The 22673-nt window shown below is 39.2% G+C and overlaps 1 protein-coding gene across 2 annotated transcripts in view; it reads left to right on the top strand.

Moving 5' to 3' along the window:
* NSMF (NMDA receptor synaptonuclear signaling and neuronal migration factor) overlaps window positions 1-20212 on the top strand; it is an 89312-nt gene extending 69100 nt beyond the window's left edge. For both annotated transcript variants that reach the window (XM_077476758.1, XM_077476749.1), the window contains 3 exons: window positions 2581-2683; window positions 5958-6033; window positions 7856-20212. In XM_077476758.1, the coding sequence (XP_077332884.1) occupies window positions 2581-2683; window positions 5958-6033; window positions 7856-7953 (277 nt within the window). In that variant the 3' untranslated portion in view covers window positions 7954-20212. The remainder of the gene's footprint in view (window positions 1-2580; window positions 2684-5957; window positions 6034-7855) is intronic.
* The last annotated feature ends 2461 nt before the right edge of the window (window positions 20213-22673 follow it).

Consider the following 22673-nt stretch of genomic DNA (forward strand, 5'->3'; position numbering starts at 1 on the left):
AAATTTTTGGGGGGAGCAAACAAACTGAAAAATACTGAACCTCCCCATCAATTGCATCCTCACTGTGCCCATCATATGCAGCCACTTGTGCCAATCAAATGCAGCCACTTGTGCCAATCAAATGCAGCCACTTGTGCCCAATATGTGCAGCCATCACTTCACTGGTCATCTGACAGCTCCGGTCGGAGCCGCTGTGCTAACCATGCAAAGTTAGTTTAACGATCTCCCCCACTGAGCTGTTGTATTCCCCCACCAGAACACTTGAATCAGTGCTCTCTGTCATTGACTGAAATCGCTGATCGGGAGTCAGCCAGATGCTGGTTTTCCAGTCCAACAGAAGCTGGCCAAATGTCTGGCTTCTGTTGGAGAGACCAAGCTACACATGGGTCGAATGTCAGCCTTTTTTTTTAAATGTAACCACCCATTGTCTCCCGACATTCAACCCGTGTCACCTGATTCTAAGGTATTGCTCCCTCGTTGGTCGAAGAACCATAGAAACTTGCTCTGTTGGCAATCCTGAAGCTTGTATAAACTTCCTGTTGCTGTACAATATAAACAGTAAACTAAGCCTGCCTTCTCAGACTTCCACACACATTTTTTTAGTATTGGCAGATTAGCACACCCCTATCCTACAATGCAGGTTTTGGTGTTGCGCACCAGTATTGCCTCGCAGTGGACAGGAAGTGTTCCTTTGCATATGCATATACTTTGCGTAAGCCGGTCTCTGGAGCAGGGACTCTGGTGGCATCCCACTACAAGGTCATGCCACTGTATACTTTTGATGTAGAGTGCCTGATAGCCATTATCAGCCATAGTCTATGCTGGGTATACACTAATGAAATGAATTTCAAATGAAAATTCTTAAGAAAATTTGTAAGAAAATTCTAAGAATATTTGAATGTCGTTCAAGATTATGCTTGCTTTTAACATTTGATTTTGGAATGAATGGACCGTAGCAAACGAAAACCACATACACTGTTAGAAATTCAGACATTTGAGAAACATTTTCCATCCTTCTCCTTTGAAAATACTTGACCGCACTAATAATTAGAAAAGCAATCCAATGTTCTTACAACAAAAAAATGTTAAACAAAATTCTACTAGTGTATACCCAGTGTAATTCAGCTATACAAAAGAAAATGTGTGACGAGAAACAATGGAAGCTGCCACTATTGACCTCTGCTTCTGAAAATATTATCTCTCTGCCATGCTGAACATTTTATGTTCTAAACAGTTTACCACTTTGCAATGAAAAATGCCAGTTTTTGCTGACCATAAACTATATATATATATATATATATATATATATATATATATATATATATATATATATATATATATATATATATATATATATATATATATAAAATCTCCACTTGCAAGTGGTTTACCACAGGGTTATGGCTGAAACGATTAGCCATAACCCCATTAGCTGCTTGATCACTTTCTGAAGCAGCGGGTGGGGCGCCCCCCTCCTGCCACTTGCCGGTGTTTCTCAGGCTTTCCGTTTTTACTGGCATGCTCATTGATGTTACCAGCAACCAGATCGTCTCTGATCGTCTCTATGGTCTTGGAGGACTGGAGCAACATTAGGACGTCACTGCCGATCTACTGCATTATTGACCCCAGATCTCTCCATAAACATGATCTTTTATCCCTTATTTCTATTACAAGGAATAAAAGTAATCCAAAAAAATAAATAAATGAACGGTGTAAGAATAAGGAAGAAAAAAAAAAAAAAAATCGCCCTCACTGCTCTGCGCTCACACGCAGAAGCAACCGCATATATGCAAGTTGCTTATGCATATGTAAACAATGTTCGCACCGCACATGTGAGATATGGCTGAAAACTTTAGAGCGAGAGCAATAATTCCAGTGCTAAAACTCCTCTGTAACGCTAAACAGGTAACCTAAAAAATGTTTTAAAGTGTCTGAGATCGTAGTTTGTTTCCATTCCACGAGTGCACGCAAATTTTAAAGGGTGACATGCTAGGTATCTATTTACTCAGCCTAATGTCATATTTTACCAAAACATTTGGCTATATATTTTGGCATTAGAATTACTTGAAGCGTTTTGCGTTTGAAAAAATGCTACGCAAACACTATGTGACATAAAATATTGCAACAATCGCCATTTTATTATCTAGGGTCCCTGCTAAAAAAAAAAAAAAAGTAATTTTCTAGCAAAAAATACTAATTTCAACTTGTAAACAAAAAGTGCCAGAAAAGGCTTGGATGGCAAGTGGATATTTTAGCCAGCTCACCTTAGCCAACATCAAGTGTTTAGAGCTATAACTCCAGTAACAGTAGAAACTTCCAAGTCTGACTATCGTTGGGTGGAGGAAGAGTGATTAAACATTCAACTAGATAGGCTTAAAAACATTGTCCTGATGAATGGCATATAGCCACAAAACTTTGTATTTATTATAAAAAAACAAAAGATGAAAGAGCAAGCATTTAATTATGTGAAAGCCACATTAAGATAAACAGCAATAATGACTTAAAATATGCAATCATTGGAAGTATGCAAGTACAACTCCTATTAATGATAACTTATTAATTGTGTGTTTTCTTTCATAGGTTCTGGAGAAAGCTTAGCAGGTTGATGAGTAAAACCAACCCAGAACCCAATATAATCCATATCATGGGGTGCTACGTCTTAGGAAACCCTAATGGTGAAAAGGTATGGCATAATAAACATACTAATGTAGCGGTGCCCCCGTGGGGTCGCTGCATGTTCTAGCTCCACACATCACCCTGCTCGATCAAACATCCATTTTGCACACTTTCTCCAGTCAATGAACAGTCTCTTGCTTGGTTTTTTTGTTTTTATTAGGGGTTTAAACATGGATGGGGAAAAGGGACATGGGATGCCCAAATTAATCTTTCTTAGTATAAATAAAGGTCCTCCAGCACACTACTCGAGATCACTTGCTTTCCTCTACTGTCCAATTCTAGATTCCTCTCACCATTAGCACATGGCTAGGCCTCACTCTGAATAAGTCCTAACATTTTTCTAGTAGCCATTTGCAGGCGGTGGTAGCTCTGAGGTAGCAACCATTTTAGATGTACTATCTGATACTTGGTGGACTACTGATCCCAGCAAGTCTGGTGCAAATGCTGCCAACCCTTCTGGCTGCAGTGACTCGACTGCAACAACACCACAGTCTCACCCCTCTGGCTCCACATCCAATCTTGGCATGTCTCCCAGAACCCGGCATGAATCCCTCTTGAATGACTTTACCGGCAGTGCTCCCAAATGTCCTTCTCCTGCTCCTGTTCCAGGGCATCTCTCAATGAATCAAAAAGAAAAATAAATACCATGCTAAACCTAAATCTACACTAGTACAACTAAAAATTGCCGCAGCTTAGTTTTACAAGATACACATAAACACAATAAGATAACAAAAAGAAAAAGCAGCGTGCATACATAAACACCTACGAGTGATTAATTAACCGATTGCAATAGTAGTGGAAAAAGATTGCCACCCGACGTACGTTTCATCGTAAAAAGACTTATTCGTGGGGGGAAGAGGCTAAAGAGAGGCTCCCTCCCAGCTCCCGAACTCCAGGCCTGAGTTCACCACCCCTCCCCCCCACCCCCTACCCCACCAGAAAGGCCACAACAATATAACATTCCATCATCTCAGTTCTTCCACCTGACAATTCCTCCCACAACAGGTTGACAATGGGTATATATAGAAGGCCTGCCCCCCTGTCAATCCTAGTTGGGGATTGGTCAGGGCTCCCATATACATCCCATGTCACTCCAGCCTTCTGCCCTACCTCTTTTCCAGAATCTTCTCACTGGAAACAAAGGAGGCGCCAGACAGCTGAAGCACATGTCAGTCACCTGCTGCTACACTAAACCACTCCCCTGCCCCAGATCAAAAACAAACAGGCCTAGCTCACAGCTAGGCCTGCCCAAATTTACCTGCCCTGGTAGTACACACAAAAAAAAATACTCTAGCACCTACACTAAACTAATTTAATACTAAAAAGAGTACTCCTGAATTTATAATAAAGTGAACCTGAATGATCCTAAATTCGACTTTCTCTGCCCATTCTTAGTCTACAACAGTTCTGCTCCAATACAGAACGGCATTAAAGCAGGAATTGAGCAACTTTATAAATTGTGCTTGCTTACTAGGAGTTCGATTCGATGAGGTGCATACCACCTTGTGGATTTATCGCTAAAATGTAAAATTTACAGGTGTACAGCTGTCACTCTACTTTCTGCACTCCAGTGCTGGGCCTTCTGGTCTCAGCTCCTGCAGCTGCAGAGTCTAATGTAAAAGCTCTGCCCACCCCTCCCCTCCTTCTACCCAATCATATGTGCGTTGTATTGGGTCAACCCATTCACGAAATACAAAGACTTCTGTGAATATGCAACGTCGTGGAGGGGCGGGCTGGCGTGTGTGAAATTTGCGTCTACGCTATCAGAACTCTGGGAGTATAGGTATAGCTGTACTCTCAGCGCTCAGTAAAATTGTTAGTTCGAAATTTAGAATAGTCAACAAGGTGGCATGCGCCTCATTGGACTTAACCCATAGTAAGCCAGCAAATTTTAGAAAGTGTCTGAATTCCTGGAGTTCAGCTTTAACCACTTCAGCCCCGGAAGGTTTTACCCCCCTTAAAGTAGAAGTAAACCCATCTAGCACGTGCCCAGAAATGTAACCCTCCCATTGGTTGTGCTCTCGACCAAACTGTCAAACCATCCAATGACTGGTGTCATAACTGATCACATGTGCAGCTTCCTTGGCTGAAAACGATAGGAGGATTTACTTACACTTTAATGTCCAGGCCATTTTTTGCGATACAACACAGCGTTACTTTAACTTTCAATTGCGTGGTCCTGCGATGCTGTACCCAAATAAAATTTATGTCCCTTTTTTCCTGCAAATAGAGATTTATTTTGGTGGTATTTGATGACCTCTGCAGTTTTTATTTTTTAGAGCTATAAACAAAAAAAAGTGACTAAAGAGTGATAATTTTGAAAAAAAAAAAAAAAGAAAGATTGTTTTACTTTCTGTTATAAAACATATCCAGAAAAAAAAATTTTTAAAAATTTAATTTCTTCATCAGTTTAGGCCACTATGTATTCTACTACATATTCTTGGTAAAAAAAATCCCAATAAGCGTATATTGGTTGGTTTGCACAAAAGTTATCGCTTCTACAATCTATATGGGATATTTTTATGCCATTTTTTTTTTTTTACTAGTAATGGTGGTGATATGCAAATTTTTGCGACATAGCAGCAGACAAATCAGACACCTAACTGATGCTTTTTTGGGAACCAGTGACATTATAGTGATCAATGCTAAAAATATGCACTGTTACTGTACTAATTACACTTACAGGGAGGGGGTTAACATCAGGGGCGATCAAAGAGTTAAGTGTGTCCATAGTTGGTGCTTGCTAACTGTGTGGGGGATGGTCTGACTGGATGAAGACAGAGATCAGTGTTCCTGCTTAGCAGGAAGACCAGATCTCCATCTTCTTCCCTGTCAGAACGATGATCTGCCTTGTTTACATAGGCAGATCCCCATTCTGTCTCTCTGGGGAGCGACCGCGGGAGGCCAACTGGCTTTTTTTTTTTTTAGCAGGGATGCCAAGTGCCCCTCATAATGGCCACAGCAGATGAGCCAGTATCTCACCAACAAGGTCCAAGAGACAAAATAAAGGTTCTTGGTTTAAATATCCAAAAGAAGAGGGTACACCCCCCCCCCCTCCATCGGGGGGTACTCTCTTCTTTTGACTATACAAAATATTGGGATTTTGGCAACAAAAAATTTAGTTTTTTTATTCTCCATTGTGGTTCTTTTATAATTTGGCTTCAATATCAGTTTTGGGTGGTTTTGCTTTTTAATTCTAATATTTTATTTAGTGTTTTTTATCCCTTTTCCATTTGATTCATTTTTCCAGTTGGGTTGATTTGAATATCTGTCTTTTTAAGCTTTTCCAGAATCTAAAGAATCTAATGAGTCCACACCGGATTGATTTCAAGTCTCCTCTGGAACTGTCTGCACAAGGTAAGGGCTTATTGACCTGTTCTTAGAACATTGCCTGTGAGGATATCCATAAATCCTTTGCCAACATGGCTGTAATGACTGGCATATTAATTACTTGTCTCCATGCCCGGTGCAAGCCAAAGCAGCACGTCTCATGACGGGCGTAATATCTCAGGGGTTGAGGAGAGCATCTGCTCAGAGTTTTAATTTTCCACTCATATAATTAGACAGACTTGATTAAATCTCCCTTGAGTAATTTAGATCAGCCACACTGGCCATGTTTGTCACCATCTTGGCAGATTCTACTCTGATCTTGTTTGCAAGATGGGGTGTTGGACATATTCCAGAACTTAGCAACATTAGCTTGTAATTGCTGACCTCCCACCAAGAGATGACGTCATAAAAAAAGCATTTGTGGAAGAGCCAATCTTTCTGGCTTGGGAAGTACAAGTCACAGCTGCTCCCTTATTAACAGTCTTCCCAGCCTTTGATTATTTAATGCAAAGGGCACTTACCCAAATCAACCAAATGAAGATATTTTTTCTGTTGTTCAAAATGTGATAACTTGATTAAAACTAAAATGTGATTGGTTGAAACTGGGGATTTCAAATTCTTGATATTATTGATCATTAAAACACAGCTTCGTGCAATTAAAACAGCCTTTAGACCAGTTAAAATAGAATACATTGCTGTTTACGAGTTGATGTATTTAATGCTTGGCCAAAAGTACATTCAATAGACATAGGGATTTACTAAACTGGAGAGTGTGTATCTGGTGCAGCCATGCAGAGAAACCAATCAGCTTCCAGTTTTGTTTGTCAAATCTTAACCACTTCAGCTCTGAAACATTTACCCCACTTCATGACAAGTCCATTTTTTACAATATGGCCCTGCGTTACTTTAACGGACGTTGGCGCTATTGTGCAATACTGTACCCAAATAAAACGCATGTCCTTTCCCCCCCCCCACAAATAGAGCTTTTTTGGTGGTATTTGATCACCTCTGCGCTTTTATTTTTTGCGCTATAAACAAAAAAAAAATTTTTTTTTACTTCCTGCTATAAAATATACAGTATCTAATTAAAAAAAAATATATATAATTTATTCATCAGTTTAGGCCAATATGTATTCTGCTATACATTTTTGGTAAAAAAAAAATCCCAATAATCGCATATTGATTGTAGACGCTATAACTTTTGTGCAAACCAAACTATGTGATATTTTTATGGAGTCTTTTTTTTTTTTTTTTTTTACTAGTAATGGTGGAGATCAGCAACATTGATAGTAAAATTTCAGTGGACAAATCGGACACTAACTGACACTTTTGACACTTTTTTAGAAACTAGTGACAGTAACACAGTGACACAGTGATCAGTGCTAAATATATGCACTATCACTGTACCAATGCCACTGGCTGGGAGGGGATTAATAGAGAAACGTGAAAAGTTTTCTTTACTTTAATGCAAGGAATGCATTAGGTAAAAAATGTTTTTAGTTTTAGTATCACTTTAATTGAACAAGGGAATTTAGAACCTGATTGGCTACCATGCACAGCTGCACCAGATTTTGCACTCCTCAGTTTTAGTAAATCAACCCCTAAGTATTAAGCCAGAGTCCAGGTAATGGGTTAAGCAAAATTTGTTAGCTTTTTATTTCTGTTTGTGACAATATTTTACCTTGCTTCCTCACACAAAAATACTATAAATGGGGGGGGGGGGGGGGGAGGGTTGTCGCTGGGATAGGAGGGCACAGACCGCAAAATATAAAAATTGTCATAAGAGTTGGACTACTATGTTCTTCTTTTACGGTAAATTACAATATCAATTTTATGTATCCTTTTTTAGGAAAGCAATTGATTGAAACCTATTTTGACTTTCGATTATATCGCCTTTGGAAAACCCGCCAGCACTCCAAGTTGCTGGATTATGACGACATCTTATGAGCCCAGTAAAAAGCAATTTTAGGAGAACTTTTTTGCTGCTTGCCAGGGGGCTGTCAGTCTGCTGGGACCTCCCGCTATAGAGAGCCAGGGACCAGAGTGCGAAGACGGAAATGAAAGGCACAGTCTGCTGGGTGATTTTAGCGGTTGTTTTACCTTGGACGGGTGTTGGCCCGAAGCTTGACAAGTCGGAAGACAAGAGCATAGAGAGAAAGAGGAGAATGTGTCTTCATACTGAGCTTCATTAATTCAGGGCAAAAACAAACAAAACAAAGAATCATCGGGTCCGCTATCCTAAAGGTCCTTGTAAGACTTCAGCTCAGGTTTTATTACGAAAAATAATGTTAACTACTCTTGCACTAAAGAGCAAGGACCCCGATTAGCCTTCAAAAACCACAGCAAACTTTTTTTGTAGCAAACCCAGGTGACCTTTATTTCCTTCAGGCGGAGGATGACCAAGAACGCCAAGAACGAGCGCCACAAATGCTGTACAGCTGGCGTTAGAAGCAGGAAGGCTGGACTTCTTTAGAATTATTACATTTATGGATATAGATATATCTATATAATATATACATATATCTTATTAGGAGGTTTATAGTAATTTTATGTGGGGTGACTTAGGATACAAGTGCAATTTTTTTTTTTTTAAACAATTAGCGTATTTAATTGTTATAAATAAACGTGCAGAGGTTGTTTAGCTACCCTGCACAGTGTGTTTTGTGACAGAGCGGGACACTCTATACACAGTAGAACACAGTCTTTTGTAGTCACCTAGATCACCAGCAATCATGTGTTGTTCCCCTGCTCTCCTACCTAATGGTAGTTCCCGTCCCACACACTGTGCTTCGTGTTACCAATTGTGTCTTGAATAGTGCCAGTGTCGCCAAGCAACCCCACCCTACTGTTGGACGCTGTGCTCTGCACACTTCCGCATCCATCTAGCACCTTGCAATATATTGATATTATTATGCGAACATAGTAGGCTTCAGTAGAATTATATGTACAGTACACTTAATGGAAAATGGTATATATTTACATATATAATTCATTTATAGGCGACTAGCCATAACGATGGTATAGCCCATCTTAGAAGAGTGTCAGGTTTTTCTCTTCTCTTGATGGGACCTCAGGTTTGGTATGTTTTCGTTGTGTAACCGCGCATTCTGTAAGCCAGGGGTATGGATCGTCTGCATCCATGAAGGATGTTTTTTTTTTTTGCAAAGGCGAGGCCTGGTTTTATATAGTGTGTGTGTGTGTGTGTATTGATGCAGCCAGAACACGGGGCAACCACTGGCTGATGTATCTATAGAATAATCATGTTGTGGGGTGGGTGATAATTGCTTTTTAAAGATTGTATTACTGAGATGTTCAGATTTTTGTTGTTGTCTCAAACAGTCAAATCTGTCTGACCACAATTCTTTGCTTGATTTTGGGTCAGAAAGAGGCGAGTCGTAAAATCAAAAGAATTCAGCTAGCACACACCTGCATTTCACATTCACGTCATCAGCATTGCACATCTTACCATAATTCTTGGATTAAAATTTTCCTCCTGATGTATTGAGACCCAATTCATTTAAACGGTCAGTCAACCATACACTTTGGGACCAGATGTTGGTAATCAGTAGTCTAAACCAGGCAAGCAAAACTTAATCTATAAATTGTAATCTATTATTTAATATAAACTAGAAGCCAGCAGGCACTGTTCAAGCTCCAGAGAACATGTGATTCCATTGGTTAAAGTCACTTTGATGACCCAGCTGCTTTACAACCTAGATTTTATTTGAACTAGACTCATGGCAAGTGAATCATATTGCAAGTGAATCTGTATTTTATGATACACCCCATCATACTGTAAATATGCTTGTCTTAATTATGAAGGATATTATAAGACATGTCTCTGTTGATTTAAAGCATTTTAAAGGTTACATATCTCATTTAGTCAAGGCAAATATATTTTTACTAAATTTTAGACTATAAATTGAAGGGGTCTCCCATGAGTACCCTAGTGACAATGCAATAAGAAAGACACACCCTTATATTTATTGCTGTATTTTAGAGATGCATGTGGTTTATATTAATCTCTTAAAGCTTTGGAGCCTAAAGCTTCCATAATGCTTTTTCTATTTTTTTGGGGAAGGGTGGTGTTTATAGCCATTATTTTTCTATTTTTTTTTTTGTGCATTTTACCTAGATTTGTTAACGGTCATCATGATTATTGTGTTTGTTTGGAGATAAAAAGTCCAGTCTGTTCTCCACCAGCATAATTGCTATTTTTTAATAAAGAATGAAAAGCTGCGACACCTTTGAGCAACACTGTAAGGAGGTATGCAGTTATGTTTTCCACCATTTTTTTCAAAATTTTACACAAGACATTCTCTGGATTTTTTTTTTCATAGTTTGCCCCAGGGGTTCGTTAATCAGGACAGTGATAGGTGCTTTTTATCAATAAGCTTATTCATGTTTTTTTGGTAAACCCTGAATATTGAGCATTTTGTGTTATTGCATTTCTCCAGTGGGGGGGGGGGGGGGGGGGCAGTCGCAATTGTAATTTAAATGCAAATGTCTTTGACATGACACACGATTCTCTTGTTTTTGATGATAAAATGTCACAAAACATGTTTACCTGCCAACCTGATGCCTTTAATATAGTGCTGGTGGGGCTGTTCAATTTATTGTAAATGTAGAATAAAAGAACTAGAATTTGGTTATGGATATAACATGCCCTTAAACAGTGTTTTTTTTACAAGTGGAAATGAGTGTAAAAGGAACAGAGTATTGATCACACTTTAAAGTTTGGCAAGTATGACATACCTGTACATATCCAACTTATTTTTGTTTTTATTTTTTTTAGAAAATATTAGAAAACAAAGCAGGAGTGATTCTTGATTAAACTTTTAAACCTTTAAATTGTGATTACGGTACTTAAATGCCCTTGCCATTTGTGTCTGCAAATTAGAGCTAAACGTATATAGAAATATCATTTTAATTTTTTTAATATAACTTTAAATGTAAGAAAAAATAGCTGACTCTGTTTCAAACACTTTTTTAGGGCAGAACTTAACTCTTTTTTTAAAAAGCTGTCTTTTCTTTAAGCACTATTGCAGTCTCCATTGGAATACATATATATAGGTAGGTTTTTTGTGTACTGGAGTAGAGAAATTTAATTGTAAGCTCCTCTGGAGCTAGAGGTCAGTTGTTCTGTCTGGCTCTACAAGTGATACTGAGACTTTGTAAATTAGTCAAATTAATAATTTGCTTTTTGAAAGGTCAAATGTCAAGTTTAGTAAAATGAAACCTTTTTATTAATACATCCTTTAACCCAGTCCTTCAGTTGACAAATAAAATTTTACTTAACACTTATTTGAATTTTCAAAAAATTGGTTAGATTTATCCATTATTCTTCTTCTAGGTTGACTCCATAATGTCAGGAAATTCAATAAGTAATATAACATATTTGTTTTGTTTTGTTTTTTGGATAGTAGGGAATAGTTGAAACTTAGTTTCATTTTTTTTTTGCTATCTCTGTCCTTGTGAAGAATTTCTACTAACATATACTGCCTTTATAAATTTACAGACTTCTGTTTTGCAGATATTGTCTTGCCTGAAGCCAACCTGTAGGCAAAGATGATCATGTACAAATTCATTATCACTAATAAACATGACATGTCCATAAAATGGAGCATTGCATTGCTGCACATGAAAAATATCTCTGTCTCCAGACTAATGACCTGTGGGATGTTTGCAGCGCGCAATGTTTGATGCACTTCAGTGCCTACAGGAATACCGGGCCAAGGGAAGGGGGAAGTGGAGAGGAGTACATTGATATGCTGATGGCTCCATTACTGCTGGGATATAAAAAATAAATAAAAAATGATTAAGATGCCATGTTTATTTATTTATTTAATTTTTATTCTACGACATTGGCTGCAGTATCTCCCCTTGTGTTTTATCTGGACATTCAAATGCCCTTATGGTATAGCAGGGTTGTATAAAATGCTCTTCTTTTACCATATACACATTTTCTCCTGTATTAAGGGACACAGTTTTAGTCACAAGACATAGGGATTTAAAGCCGTATTAACCACTTCAGCCCCGGAAGGATTTGCCCCTTCCCCATTAGGCCATTTTTTGTGATACAGTACTGCATCGCTTTAACTGACAATTACGCAGTCGTGCGATGTTGTACCCAAACAAAATTGACATCCTTTTTTTTCCCCGCAAAGAGCTTTCTTTGGTGGTATTTTATCATCTCGCGGTTTTTATTTTTTGTGATATAAACAAAAAAAGAGTGACAATTTTGAAAAAAAACATAATATTTTGTACTTTTTGCTATAATAAATATCCCAAAAAAATAAAATAAAAATAAAAATGTCTTCATCATTTTAGGCTGATATGTATTCTACTACATATTTTTGGTAAAAAATAAAATAAAATAAATCGCAATAAGCGTATACTGACTGGTTTGCGCAAATGTAATAGCGTCTATAAAATAGGGGATAGATTTATGGCATTTTTAGTATTATTTTTTTTTTTCTTACTAGTAACGGTGGTGATCTGTGATTTTTATCGGGACTGCAACATTGCAACGGATACAGATACTTAACACTTTTTTGGTACCAGTGACATTTATGCAGCGATCAGAGCAAAAAAATAGCCACCGATTACTGTATAAATGTCACTGGCAGGGAAGGGGTTAAATGTGTTCCCTATGAGTGTATCTAACTATGGGGGGAATGTGGCTGAATAGGAGGAGGAGAGAGATCGTTGTTCCGACTTAGTAGAAACACATGATCTGTCTCCTTTCCCCTGACAGAACCGGGATTTGTGTGTTTACACACACAGATCCCGATTCTCGTCCTGATCACGGGTGCCCAGCGGTTATCTTGCCCGCTGTGCACGCGTATCGGCTCTGGGGACGCGATGTGGGCACGCACCTGCTACAGTGTCTTAAAGAGCCAATGTATAGCTATGACGGCTCCTGCAGCTGTGCCATCCTGCTGCAGTATAACTGCGGCGGCTGGCTGAGAAGTAGTTAAACCCAAAAGAAAACATGTATTATATTGCATCTTACAAATTGTTAGCATTTGTTTTCTTTTTAAGTCTTTCTTTCTTCTATTTGTATCTGGTGATCCAGCCAGCACGTTTGTTTTTTAAAAGCACAAGCTCTCCAGCAGAATGTATCAGCCTACATGGATGAGACAAACCACTTAACACTGACCGGGGTGCTTAAACGATCAGCTTTTATTTATTCATGTAAAACCTTTATCCCAAAACAAAATAAAAATGATTTGCTGAAATGGATTATAAAGTATGAGCTGGAATTTTGCTTGAGTTTGTTAGTGTAAAAAAAAAAATCTACTAAATACATTTAACACTACTCTTCCCCCAGACTGACAATGCTGCTGTCTGCTGTGCCTTCTGTGATCATTCATCCAGAGTGGTGTCTCACTAATACAGGACGTGTGTTACTGACCAGATCACCAGGTGAAAACAGAGAGAAAAAAGCCAAAGAAAACAAATGCAGCCATCACATGCAATGATTCATAATTAAAGTGATTGTAAAGTCTAGTTTCTTTTTTCTCTTAAAATAATAAACACGATATACTTACCTGCTCTGTGCATTTGGTTTTGCACAGGGCAGCCCAGATCCTCTTCTCAGGTCCCTCTTTGGCTCTACTGGCCCCTCCCTCCGATTGAGTGCCCCCACAGCAAGCAGCTTGCTATGGGGGCACCCGAGCTGAGTCACAGCTCCCTGTGTCCAGTCAGACACAGAGCCTGATTTGCTAAATTACTTTGATTGACAGAGGCGGGAGCCAATGGCACCACTGCTGTGTCTCAACTAATCAGGAGGAAAGTCCCAGACAGTTGAGGAGCTCGTGGATATTACTGGAGGAAGATGGTGCTCAGGTAAGTACCGGTGGGTGCTCGAGGGCAGCTGCTTCACACAGAAGGTCTTTTATTTTAATGCATAGAATCCATTAAGATAAAAAAACTTTCTCACTTTACAACCACTTTAAACACTTCAGCCCAGAAGATTTGGGTGCTCAATGACCAGGCCATTTTTTGTGATACAGCACTGCGTCGATTTAACTGACAATTACGTGGTCGTGCGGCACTGTAACCAAAGAAAATTGACATCCTTTTTTCCCCCTCAAATAGAGCTTTCTTTTGGTGGTATTTGATCATCTCTGTTTCTCTATTTTTTGCGCTATAAACAAAAAAATGAACGATAATTTTGAAAAAAAAAACATTTTGTATGTTTTGCTATAATAAATATCCCCATTTTTTTAAAAAAAAAAAAAAGCTAATTTCTTTTCCAGTTTAGGCCGATATGTATTCTTCTACATATTTTTGGTAATAAAAATCACAATAAGCGTATATTGATTGGTTTCCGCAAAAGTTATAGTGTCTACAAAATAGTAAATAGATTTATGGCATTTTTTTTTTTTTTTTTACTATCAGTGGGAGTGATCAGGGATTTTTATCGGGACTGTGACATTATGCTGGACATATCGGACACTTGACACATTTTTGGGACCATTGACAATCATACAGCGTTCAGTGCCATAAAAATGCACTGATTACTGTGTAAATGTCACTGGCAGGGAAAGTGTTGACACTGGGGGCGATCAAGGGGTTAATCGTGTTCCCTCGTGTGTGTTCTAACTGTATGGGGATGGTACTGACTAGAGGAGATGACAGATCGTTGTTCCTAGCTAGTAGGAACACACGATCTCTCCTCAGCACACACGTCCCTGTTCTGGCCATGAGCATCGGCACCCTCGCAGTGCAGCGGTCTATCCCCCCATTAAACAACCCACATACAGCTACGACGGTTCGTGGGAACATGCCGACCTGCCGCAGTACAATGACGGCGGCTGGGTGGTAAGCGGTTAAGCTGCAATATATTACATTTTTGGTTTTGGATTTAATACCGCTTTAAGTCACAGGAAAATAGGTGCAATAAAAATAAAAAAAAACACAGACCACCTAGTAGATAAAAGCTAACCTCTGCCAGAGAGATTTAGTTAGTAACAAACAGTGATAGAAGCAACACAATTTTCCAACGGAAAGCAATAGGACCAATAGAAATTAGCTTTTTTGTTATTAATTACTAAGTATCTAGAATCTACATAATGCATCTGTATAGATTAAAGGGGAACTAAACCTTCTCCTTTACAGCCAAGGGAGATGACATTTTAGCCTCTGTTTGATCTGCAGTTGCTACGGTGCTGCACATTTGATTAGCTGTGACACCAGCCATTTGATGGCTTGACAGTTGGGAGTACAAGTTATCATTTACAGCATCCCTTTGAATGTAACAGTTTTGGGAAACTGCTAAATCGATGGGTTTAGTCACGCTTTGGCTGTATTTTTTTTTAAATTTAAAATGGAACTAAACCCATCAATTTAATGGTTTCCCAAAACAGTTACATTCAAGGGATGCTGTTAATGATAACTGTCACAGTTGCTGTTGCTCCCAATTCAACCATCAAACAACTGGTGTCATAGCTGACCACATGTGCAGAACCATGACACCTGCAGATCAAACAGAGGCTAAGGCAGCAGCTTCCTTGGCTGTAAAGGACAGGAGAGTTTAGTTTCATACATGCTTAGTATTCTTTTGTTGGAATATTCTGTTCTTGTACTGTTTGTTACTAACTGAAGCTTCCTGGCAGAGGTGATCTTTTAGCCACTAGGTGGTTGCTTTTTAACCCCCCACTTCCCCCACCTTATTAAAGTAGAACTATAAGCAAAACATTTTCTTTTTTCATTTTGGATAGGGTAAGGGTAACCCCTTTGTTTTTTTTTGTTTTTTTTAGCCATCTGTGTCCCATAGGGTAAAGATTACATTCACTTCCCGTCCCATGGCCAAAACAGGACACGCTGCAAATTAAGGGAATCCCTTAAACAACATCCCCCCCGGTCACCACAACTAGTATCCCCATAGGACAATTTAAGTTTTTTACACTTTTTATATAAAGTATAACGTACACTTTAATATAAAGTAGTTGTATCCACACAGTGACATCACCAAGACAGGAAGTAAGAGAAAATCTCCCAAATGGCCACAGATGGCAAAACAAACCTACTGTATTCAAAAATGACACATTTGTCTACAGATAACATGGAATGTCAGGCCTTCCAGGATTTGCTGAGGCATTGGTTATGTGACTGGGTGTAAGCTGGTAGCGAGCAAATATTTATTACCGCAAAAGGCACATTTTCGTGCACTTAACATTTTATGTTTCATAATATCATTATGCTTGAGGAAGAGTAAAATGAAATGAATTTGTTGCAGGAGAGTGGCATCAGTTTCCAGTTGGTCATGCACACTGCAAAAAGAACATCTATGTAAAAGAGCCTTAAGATTTTTTAATGTAAAAAAAAAATTCCTACTCATATTACATTCGACTCTGTATTATTTAAGCAATAATGCATACTTCATCCCACCCCCATGTACGCATTCCATTATACCTAGTCAATATTTTGTAGTTACTTCATAAACTAGAACACCATACATAAACATATACGCATCTCTGTATTTATAGGTTATAACTAGAACGTATTTCTACAGGTACTGTTAATATATGAGTTTTGAACTGTATGAGGAAATGTAAAGCAAATATAGGAGAAGGTTTGGTGTAGCAAGTAAAACATGTGATACAGTGTATATACTTATTTTGAATAATCTGTAACACATATATAATAAGTAACTCTGCTAAGTGCTATTTTTTCTTTATATCTGAAATGACCATAGGGGGCTGCCCAGGGCCAGATCTCTGCATAGCCTCATGAACTGAGACCTAAGGTGGCCCAAAGGCACCAACGTATTTTGCTGCTCACAGCCACAGTTTCTTGGTGTTTTTGCAGCCTGTGTATTCTAATGAAGTGGTGTCTGTATACTTTCAGCTACCCATGCTCTTGTTAAATAGACTTGAAACTGCTAGCAAAGTGTGGCAAGAGGTCTAGAAGTAGCCACCCAGAGCAAACTGTCCTTCATCCTCAGCTCTGGTGGTGTGTCTTGCATGTCTATAGCATCTGCTTTTGTTAAAGAGTAATTCCACCCAAGAGGGATACTTTAGTTACAAGTGGAGCCTGGTGGGCTGAGCCAACCACACAAGGTGTGTCTATTAAATAACGAGACTGTGCTCCCATGACAAGCAGCAACACGCTGACATTCAGTCGATTGTGAGTCGCCATTTAGTTTGGTTGTGTTTTCTGTAGTGTGCCAAAAAAAATACTAAGTTTAAAAGTTGAACAACCCATCAATTTGAAATTTTTAGTAAAATTGCACAAAACACCAGCAGAATGTTTTCAAATGCTTACTACAGCTTATGGGAATGATGACCTGTCTCGTGCACGTGTGTTTGAGTGGCACAAAAGATTCAGCGAGGGACGTGAGAATGAATTCCCAAAAGTTAAATCAGTGCTTAAAGGGAGACGTTTTGAGTAAGTTGATGCTGTAAAGACAGAAACGGCAGATGTGTAGAAACAGCTAACAGAAATATATTTTCTCCATGCCTTCGACCAGTGGAAAACAAGACTGCAGCAATGTATCACTGCAAATGGGAAATATATTGAAGGAAACAAGTATTAAAATTTGTAATACATATAAATAAAGGTGAGTTATTTAATCAGTCTCGTTATTTAATAGAAACACTTCGTATGTCTTAGTTACTCTAACAGTGACAGTGCCTAACTGCCACAATTCCCGACTCTATTCCTTCCCACCTTTTGGATGTCCTTGTCCACCATCATGTGTTCCAGCTCCTCCTGTTACAATCTCCATAATACAAAATAAATCAAAATCCAGCAGGGTTGGTGGGAACCCTTATTTTGAGCACAACAGGTGTGCAGAGACAGGAATTCAGTACAGAAATCTTACTTATAGTGTCCCCTAGAGATATAAGGAAGTGTCAGATGGTTTAACTCTCTAACGCAAGCATAGGCAAACGTTGGCCCTTCAGCTGTTGCAGAACCACAAGTTCCATCATGCAAATGCTTCTGGGCTATCAGTCTTGCAATGCCTCACAGAACTTGTGGGTGCACAAAGTTTGCCTACCCTTGCTAGCATATACCAAAACCTTAGTTTTAAGTGGGCTGACTGTTTAATGTAATATGAAGGCTAGCTGCTCAAATGGAGCTATAGGTAAGGGGTTGCACGTGACATATAGCTTTGGGCAGAAAATATTAATCAAAATGTATTCTCTATATCTTATATTCTGTATGTATCAAACATGGGCATTCAAATTGCAGACAATGGGGACTGGTGTGACAGGGGCCTTACTTGATTATTGATTTCTACTGCTGCTTTTGAAAACTATATCTTCTTTAGTAATCTGAGAAAAGTTCTGTCATTTACTTGTGGATGTTATAAGGTATTTAATCTACAATTTTCAGAATGAAGATTTGATAGTGATAGATATTCTGCAATAAAGGGATTTTCTGTACAGTAGCGAGTGACATGTATAGAAGTGTAAAGAACTGTACAGGACAAGTTAACTGGAAACATTGTACAGATTAAAGTTGAACAAGGTTTAAAATAAATATATTGCTCAGCAAGCAGAAGTGCATGACTGTTAGGAGGCAAATGAACCAGTATGTGTACATGATTGCACCATGTGCATATAGAGTAGGTTACTATGGATTTTAAACAGGATATGCGGATGAATAATTTCCTAATTATTTGTAATAATAGTTTGAGCAGGAACGGTAAAATGTTATAAGCGTTTCTCAACTATATCCTTTAAGTAGATCGGTCTTTGCTGACCTCCAACATACTTGTTGTCTGACTGTTATGCCAAACCCTCTGGATTTAGTACCTTTTAGAATTGCTGACCTGGAACAAACATGCGAGTCAGAAAAGTCAGACAGGTAGCCAGGCAACTGCCATTTCTAGAGGGTTAGCTAATCAATGGCGGGCTCCATTTTGTCTCTTATGACGAGTTTAGTTAAAACAGTCTATTGGTTATTTAAAGTGGAACTCCCTCCAGTTTTTGATTAATAGGGAAAGGTTACAAACTCTTTTGCTGTTGTCTGTTCACTGGAGAAATTTGTCCTTACTTCTTCTTCAAGTGAAAGGAAGGAAAATCTCATCAGTGAGGGCAAAGTAATAAACTTAGCAGAGAATCCAATCTTCCCGCAAAGTCTTAAAATAAACATATTTGGCTACAATTCTACTTTAAAGAGACATTGTAACTTTTTGCCTATGCAGGGCAAAGTGATGGTGTCTGCACACACCTGATCACACCCCTTACACTCACCTTGTCAGCACTCCATGGGTGCTCCTTCCTCTATAGCTGGTTACAATACCCAGCACATTCTGGTGTGGAGAAGCATGTGACCTCTTCCCCCGTGACAGCACTGGGGTCTAGCAACAATCAGCAGTTCTGAGCAATGTCACAAGACCAAGGAGTCGATGTCACAAAAAATGGCTTCATATGCAAGTTGGTGCTTTTGCCAACTTGGCCTTAGCCACTCAACACAAGATGGGGGGATGATCATCTCCCAACTTGAAAAGTTTTGGGTGAATAGAGGGAATAGAGTGCCAAACAATTTTCTCAAAAGTCCATATCACTTTATTCTTGATAGTATAAGCAACAGATTTCAAGGACCAAAGCATCCCCCTTCATCAGGGCTTGGGCTAGTTTACTGGCGCCCTTTTAATTTTGATCACTTGGATGAGTAGGGTGACAGTATCCCTTTAACAAAAAAAAACCCTGCTCTTTTCCCTATCTTAGTACATTCTAAACAATGGAAATATCCAAGCTTTGTTTTTTTTTTAAAAAAGGAAATGAAATGTGCAGGAAAAATACAAGTGGAATTATAACAAAAAGCACACTGAACCTGTGTGCAGTTTTAAGTGGACAAGTGTGAACGAGGCCTTAGGGAGTAGCAGCTTTTTCTTCTCACTAATGTGGAATATCATATGAATAATATTTCAGAGTGCAACTAATTTATGGTGAGATAGTAAAGGAAAGGAAGGCCTAATGCCAATTTAGATGTCTCTTCTCTGCTACTACTCTGCATATCACCGTGAAACTCCTGCATTACCATGTTAAATCTGCTTCATTTTGATACCATATATGATAACTGGTATAACAGGTCTGGACTTTCTGTAGAGTGTAATAAACCTTTTAATAAAAATGTTTTTAACCTTTCCTAAGTGCAAAATAGCCATGTGGATTTTTTTTTGGATGGCAGGGCAGTGATGTGTATTCCCACTGTCATTTTGTAATAAAAACTTTTCTCCCTCTGACTTTTGCTTCTGTTTCTTCTGCAATAAAAACATATTATTATTATTACAATTAATAATCTTTTATCCATTACTCAGCAGTTTGCATAGTAACCATCAAGTATCTGGCACAAAGTTCCTGAATAAATCTGAAATTACAGACGTTCTGCAGCCTCTTCTTTAGACACTTGGTGGCAGCAGACTGAACCTGTATAGTAGGAATACTCAATAAAAATTTCAGCTCAGGGAAAGCATTGCAATAATTCTGCTGAGAAATGTAAACGCACATTGGAGACTACAAATTCCCCCTTATGAACTAGATTTAAATGCATTTATGAAAAACTAATTTTACATCTAAGCCTGATAAAGTTGCAAGAAAACATTTTCTGAGCTACATTTTCTGAGCTACTCAACTGCAAAGTGAAATAAAGCATAGAAGAGCTAAGGAAGAATTAATTATGTAAAGAATGTCCTGGAAGGATAATGGAGGCCATCATTGTGGCATTAAAGAATGCATGTTCCTCAACTTTGGTTTTAATGCTCTCTGAGTTAACGCCCTGGAACAATATTGGGGATGAGGTACCCTGACACTCCTTTGCAATATACCAAAAAATATTGTAGCGCAACAATACATCTTATAAATAATTTATATAGTGCACATATACTAATGTAGCAAGGTCCCATGCCTCCTTTAGTCTGAAACCCTCCAGAGCCAAGGACAGCTGACATCCTTCTGTATATAGTGGGTTGCAAGGCATAGTGGGTGTAATGTAAGGTAGATTTATGGGCACCAAGCACTTCTTGAATACAAAGAGATTTATTTTCTCTTGAACAGAACAGTGGGAGAGAGGGTTAGGGCCAGGACACCCTTAGGAAGTTGAAATGTCAATTAGCAGACTCCGAGACTTCTACAGGTAGACAGCCATGCAGGGAAAGGCATCCAGCAAGACACAACATCTGCTTGTGTAGGAGCGCTGTCTCTTATGGCAACAGTCTTAGATTAGTTCCTAACACAGATTGTAATGAACTCCTTTACTTTTATACAGTCACTTCTTGCACTCTCAGCCCACTGAGCTCCCTGTCTCTCGCACTAGACTTGCTGGTTCACTGCCACTGAATCCTGTGAGCTCTTCTAATATTCTTACTTTAGTATCTTCCTCAAGCGTCACCACCATTTCTCTGCTGGGTCCCTGACTTGGCACTCCAGATACTCCTCAAGCTTCCCCCCACTGCCTGGGTCCCTGGCTTGGCACCTGCTGAAGTTCCCAGATTCTTCACCATCCCCGGTTGGTGAGAACACTGCTCCGGGACTTGCTTCAGCTGCTTTCTGTGGTCCCTGGTAATAAGGTGGTTGGTCCTTTAGGGGCAACATCTTCCCCTCTACCTCCGCTCATGACAGGTTCTCTGGCTGGCAGAACCGCCACTTCTGGTTGGACTGCAAGCTGCAGTCCCAACCCTACGCTGCTCTCTTGCTTCTGGATAGGCCCTCAGACAGCCTAGCAGCCAGATGTGCCCGGGATGGATCCAAATTCCAGCCTAGCAGCCCGGGTAGCACAACACATGTCCACCCAGACAGCCGTCCAGGTGGAACAAAACCCTGATCACCTGACCTCACCCAAATAGGCTCTCCCAGCAGGCCATGGGGCCCAAGAAAATCCCTGCCCATTGGCTGAGATACCTCATCTATTCTTAATCAGTCCTTGCAATGCCCTTGTAAACAATTATTAAATCACTAAAAATATTAATTCAAATTCAAATAACTGCAACACAACTGAAACACCACAGTTTAAATTGTTGTTCAGTCGTTTAATCGTGTCCAACTCTTTGTAACTTTAATGGACCATAGTGTGCCAGGCTTTTCTGTCCTCCACTGCCTCCTTGTTTAATTTCAGGTTTACTGTTTTTCAATGATGCCATCTATCCATCTTGTTTTCTGTTGTTCTCTTCTTTTTTCCCTCCAGGTTTCCCAACATCAGGGTCTTTTCCAATGAGTTCTCTCTCTTTGCATTAGGTGGCCAAAGTATTTATGGTGTAAATAGTTAATCTAAAAACTTCTTCATCTTACTCGTATACTTATAAGACCTCATACAGAAATCGCTTTTTTACTCTCTCATCAAATGCAGACATCAACTCATCACTTCTACCTCCTGTCGGTCCAGATTCCTGCAAGACTATAATTATAATCAAGTTGGGCAGAGGGATGATTGGCACAAGCAAGATAACCCAGTTTACAAGAGGTGCCCTTTGGATGATACTGTAGTGGTACCCACGTAAGGGCTGCTCAGTGCTGTGGTCCGTTGGTCACCCTGCCCAGCCAGGCACAGTTCTCATTCACCCTCAGGCAGAATACCAGTCCTTGAACTTTGTTTTGTGTTTTTATTGAGGGGAATAAACTTGGATGGGGATGGGGTATTTATGAGATGCCAAACTGATTGCAGAAAAATACATCGGACAAACTATATACACCTCCGATATATACAGTGCC

This window comes from Lithobates pipiens, unplaced genomic scaffold (genome assembly GCF_037356315.1).
Source record: "Lithobates pipiens isolate NorthernLeopardFrog02 unplaced genomic scaffold, aLitPip1_a1.2 Scaffold_1, whole genome shotgun sequence".
In the NCBI taxonomy this organism is placed as follows: Eukaryota; Metazoa; Chordata; class Amphibia; order Anura; family Ranidae; genus Lithobates; species Lithobates pipiens.